This window comes from Chiloscyllium plagiosum, unplaced genomic scaffold (assembly GCF_004010195.1).
Source record: "Chiloscyllium plagiosum isolate BGI_BamShark_2017 unplaced genomic scaffold, ASM401019v2 scaf_5211, whole genome shotgun sequence".
NCBI classification, from domain to species: domain Eukaryota; kingdom Metazoa; phylum Chordata; class Chondrichthyes; order Orectolobiformes; family Hemiscylliidae; genus Chiloscyllium; species Chiloscyllium plagiosum.
The window spans coordinates 8,100-12,794 of NW_025214521.1; the positions used below are offsets into that span (position 1 = coordinate 8,100).

Genomic DNA, 4,695 nt, shown 5'->3' on the forward strand with positions numbered 1-4,695 from the left:
ACCCTCCTCTAGCTTATCTCTCCACGCTCCAGGCTCTCTGTCTTTATTCCTGATGAAGGGCTTTTGCCCGAAACGTCGATTTCGCTGCTCCTCGGATGCTGCCTGAACTGCTGTGCTCTTCCAGCACCACTGCAGAAGGAGGCCTCATTAACGTCCTCAACATGACGTCCCGGCTCCTGTACTCCAAGGTCTGAGCAGTGAAGGTAAACGTGCTAAACGCCTTGTTAACTGCCCCGTTGACCTGTGACTCAAGTTTCAATGAACTATGCCCCCAGTTGTGTTCCCACTCGGTAAATGTTTCTCTCAGACTTTTCCCATCTCAAGTGTTCCATTTACAAGATGCACTACAGAAACTCCCAAAGATCCTCAAACCCATGACCACTTCCATCTGGATGGATACTTTTAAGGGCAGCACGGTGGCTCAGTGGTTAGCACTGCTGCCTCACGGCGCCAGGGACCCGGGTTCAATTCCACCCTCCAGGTTACTGTCTGTGTGGAGTTTGCACATTCTCCCCGTGTCTGCGTGGGTTTCCTCCAGGTGCTCCGGTTTCCTCCCACAGTCCAAAGGTTAGGTTGGAGTGGCCGTGCTAAATTACCCACAGTGCTCAGGGATGTGCAGGTTAGGGTAGATTGGCCGTGCTAAATTACCCATAGTGCCCAGGGATGTGCAGGTTAGGTATGAGGAAATGCATGGTTACAGGGATAGGTCTGGATAGGATACCCTTTGGAGGGTCAGGGTGGACTTGTTGGGCTGAATGGCCTGTTTCCACAGTGGTGATGGGGGGGGGGGCGGGAGGGGATTCTTATGACAAAGACAGCAGATACACCACCACCTTCAAGTCCTTCCCTGTCCACTCCCCATGCTGACTGGGCTGCACAGGTCAGTGCAACACCGAGCGCCGAGGGGCCTGTTTAATGTTTAATGTTCTATATGTTCCTTCAGTGTTGCTGGGTCACAATTCTGGAATTACCTCCCTCAGGGCAGAGTGGATCAATCCACAGCCCATCGATCTGCAGTGATTTGAGAAGCCAGCTCAGCCCCACCCTCTCAACGGGCTGGTGACTGACTTGACATTTTTCAACATTTATGGGTATTTTTCTACATTTTCCTGGTTACTGGTTTCGCAATTTTAAACATTTTCAGTTTTCCTTGTTTACTGATTTGACATGTTAAACATTTTCAAACTTTTCCTAAGTTTTCCTGGTCACTAATTTCACACTTTCAAACATTTTCAAACATTTTCCTTAGTTTTCCTTGTTTACTGACTTGACATGTTAAACATTTTCAAACTTTTCCTAAGTTTTCCTGGTCACTAATTTCACACTTTCAAACATTTTCAAACATTTTTCTAAGTTTTCCTTGTTTACTGATTTGACATGTTAAACATTTTCAAACTTTTCCTAAGTTTTCCTGGTCACTAATTTCACACTTTCAAACATTTTCAAACATTTTCCTAAGTTTTCCTTGTTTACTGATTGGACATGTTAAACATTTTCAAACTTTTCCTAAGTTTTCCTGGTCACTAATTTCACACTTTCAAACATTTTCCTAAGTTTTCCTTGTTTACTGATTTGACATGTTCAACATTTTCAAACTTTTCCTAAGTTTTCCTGGTCACTAATTTCACACTTTCAAACATTTTCAAACATTTTTCCTGGTTACTGATTTGACACGTTAAACATTTTCGGGCATTTTTCTAAGTTTTCCGGATTTCACACTTTTAAACATTTTCGGGCATTTTCCTCAGTTTTCCTGGTTACTGATTTGAATTGAAGTCCTGAGCAGATCCTAGGTACCAATAAGCACTTCACTGAATCTGAACTGACCCGTCCACAGAGATGAGGCAAGAACTGCACACAGGACTCCAGATACAATGGTAACACCACCCTGAACAGCTGCAGCTAAATTCTCCTGACTCTTCTATCCCATTTCCCTTCCCATAAACAACAACATTCCATTGCAGTGAAGCGAACGGGCAAGAGGAATGCCGAGTATAATGCGGGGAAGAGAGAGGTTATGGCCGGACAGAGGAACTGAATTTTATTCCGACTGGGGAACAACCCAAGATTCCCAAAAAGCCAGCATCCAGGTTCAGTGTGGAATAGGGGAAGGCGAGTCGAATTGAATTCCGAGGGAATGGGGTATAAAAGTCAGGAGGTTTTGCTAAAGCTATGGAGGATATCATCAAGGCCGTACCTCAGGGACTGAGGAGAGATAGGCTGTTATCAGAGGTACTCTAGAGAGGGAGAGAGAGAGAGACAGACAGACAGCCATACACACACACAGACACAGAGAAAGACACAGAGAAAGACAGACAGACACACACACAGACAGACACACAGAGAGACAGACAGATAGACACACTCCCAGAACATTAGCTGGTAACCTCACCTAAGTGACATTGCCAATGCAATCACCATTCCCCGTTACATTACTTCTGGAAAAAAAAAAGTGATTCTGAGATCAAGTGATGGTATCTACACTGGAAAATGTAAGGACTCAGTAATGAGCACCCAAGTGAAATGATCTCAACAACACTGCAAGAAGCAGCTTTTCCGACTTGCCATATTCTCAAATCTAATGCCAACATTGCCGCAATTCCAGATCAGTTTCGAAATATGCTGTGGGCAAGAAGATCCTGAGGCACAGTTGATGGTATCCTGCCCCTGAGCCAGCAACTTCTGACTGAGGGGATGTTACCCCTTGTCGGGGTATCTTGAACCAGAGGCCACAGTCTTGGGATACATGGTAGGCAATTTAGGACTGAGATAAGAAAAGATTTTGTCACTCATGAGTCTGTGGAATTCCCTGCTACAGAAGGCTGTGGAGGCACAGAAAGTGAGACAGAGGAAGAAAGAGAGAGAGACACACACATACAGAGAGAGAGAGAGAGATAGAGGGAGAGACAGACACAGAGAGAGAGAGATAGAGGGAGAGACAGACAGAGAGAGAGAGATAGAGGGAGAGAGAATGACAGAGAGAGAGAGAGATAGAGGGAGAGAGACTGACACACACATACACAGACAGAGGAGAGAGAGAGAGGAGTAGTGGTGGTTTAACTGGAGGGCCCCCACATCTCAGGGGACAGGGGAGGCTGAGAGCAGAGTGTTTCATGGTATCCTCAGCCAGTGCAGGAACTGAATCCCCCACAACCAGCCTCCCAGGCTCTCCCAGTCACTCAGTACGCTGAAGGCTGACACCCAGCGATGCTTTTAATCAGCCAGGCAGGGAAGTGGAGGTGAAGGTTAGGGTGAGATCCCATCAGCTGGGGCTGGGGGCGGGGGAACAGACCCGATGGGCTGAATGGCCTTTCTCTGCTCCTAGCCCTGATGGTCACTGACCTTCCCGAGCACCTGCTGCAGATTGAGTTTACCGTGACTCATCCGTCAGAGTCACTGTGTATCTCCGACACCCACAATCCCCTCGGATTACGGTAACAGCCCCCTCCGGAGTCTGATCCCAATCCCACCTTGCCCAGCCGCCTGAACTATTCACCCTTGGGAGGCTGCGCGGTATGCAGTCTAAGGGACGCTCGGAAGGAGGGTGTCACATTGGTGTTCCCGCTTTTCCCGAGCTGAGCACATTCCGATTCTGGAATTTCGAGGGGTGCGGTTGCTGACTCCAATTGGATGCCAACTTGAAGGTCACATGACAATTCCCTCAATTCACACTTGCACCAATCGCCACGTCCCAAACCAATCCGCAAACATGGATTGGTTTATGGAATGTTTCTCGATGTTAGATTTGACCCTCCCAGTGATGGATAGCACCAAGGGACTGAATGGCCTCCTTCCCAATCTTCCACTCCATTCACCTATGCCCCAATCTCACGGAAGCTTCCGGACTCACTGATATTCGGAGGCAGCTTCTCGGAATAGTCAGGATCTCGTTTGCGTTGCTTCCTAAGAGGAGAAACCAGGACGAGTGTTAGTGCCGCACAACAGGATCCTGAGATATCAGAATTCCCTGCTTTACCCGACCTCCCAGACAGGAAACAGGGAAGGGCTGGTGCCAAGTCTGGAGAGGGAGAGAGAGAGGGAGAACACGCACGAAGGAGTGACAGAACACACGCGGGAGACAGAGAACGCACATGAGAGAGAGAAAACAAGCATGAGGGAGAGAGAGAAAGAAAGCGTGTGCAAGAGAGAGAGAGAGAAAGCGTGTGCGAGAGAGAGAAAGCGTGTGCGAGAGAGAGAGAAAGCGTGTGCGAGAGAGAGAGAGAAAGCGTGTGCGAGAGAGAGAGAGAAAGCGTGTGCGAGAGAGAGAGAGCGTGTGCGAGAGAGAGAGAAAGCGTGTGCGAGAGAGAGAGAAAGCGTGTGCGAGAGAGAGAGAAAGCGTGTGCGAGAGAGAGAGAAAGCGTGTGCGAGAGAGAGAGAAAGCGTGTGCGAGAGAGAGAGAAAGCGTGTGCGAGAGAGAGAGAAAGCGTGTGCGAGAGAGAGAGAAAGCGTGTGCGAGAGAGAGAGAAAGCGTGTGCGAGAGAGAGAGAAAGCGTGTGCGAGAGAGAGAGAAAGCGTGTGCGAGAGAGAGAGAAAGCGTGTGCGAGAGAGAGAGAAAGCGTGTGCGAGAGAGAGAGAAAGCGTGTGCGAGAGAGAGAGAAAGCGTGTGCGAGAGAGAGAGAAAGCGTGTGCGAGAGAGAGAGAGAAAGAGTGTGCGAGTGAGAGAGAGAAAGAAAGCGTGTGCGGGAGAGAGAGAGA

The 4,695-nt window shown here is 48.5% G+C and overlaps 1 protein-coding gene across 1 annotated transcript in view; it reads right to left on the reverse strand.

Annotated features, from left to right (window-relative positions):
- Window positions 1-4,695, reverse strand: part of LOC122547922 (ephrin type-B receptor 3-like) — a 36,482-nt gene that overhangs the window by 1,859 nt on the left and 29,928 nt on the right. Inside the window, exon 7 of the mRNA XM_043686481.1 lies at window positions 3,851-3,903. Coding sequence (XP_043542416.1) covers window positions 3,851-3,903 — 53 coding nt within the window. The remainder of the gene's footprint in view (window positions 1-3,850; window positions 3,904-4,695) is intronic.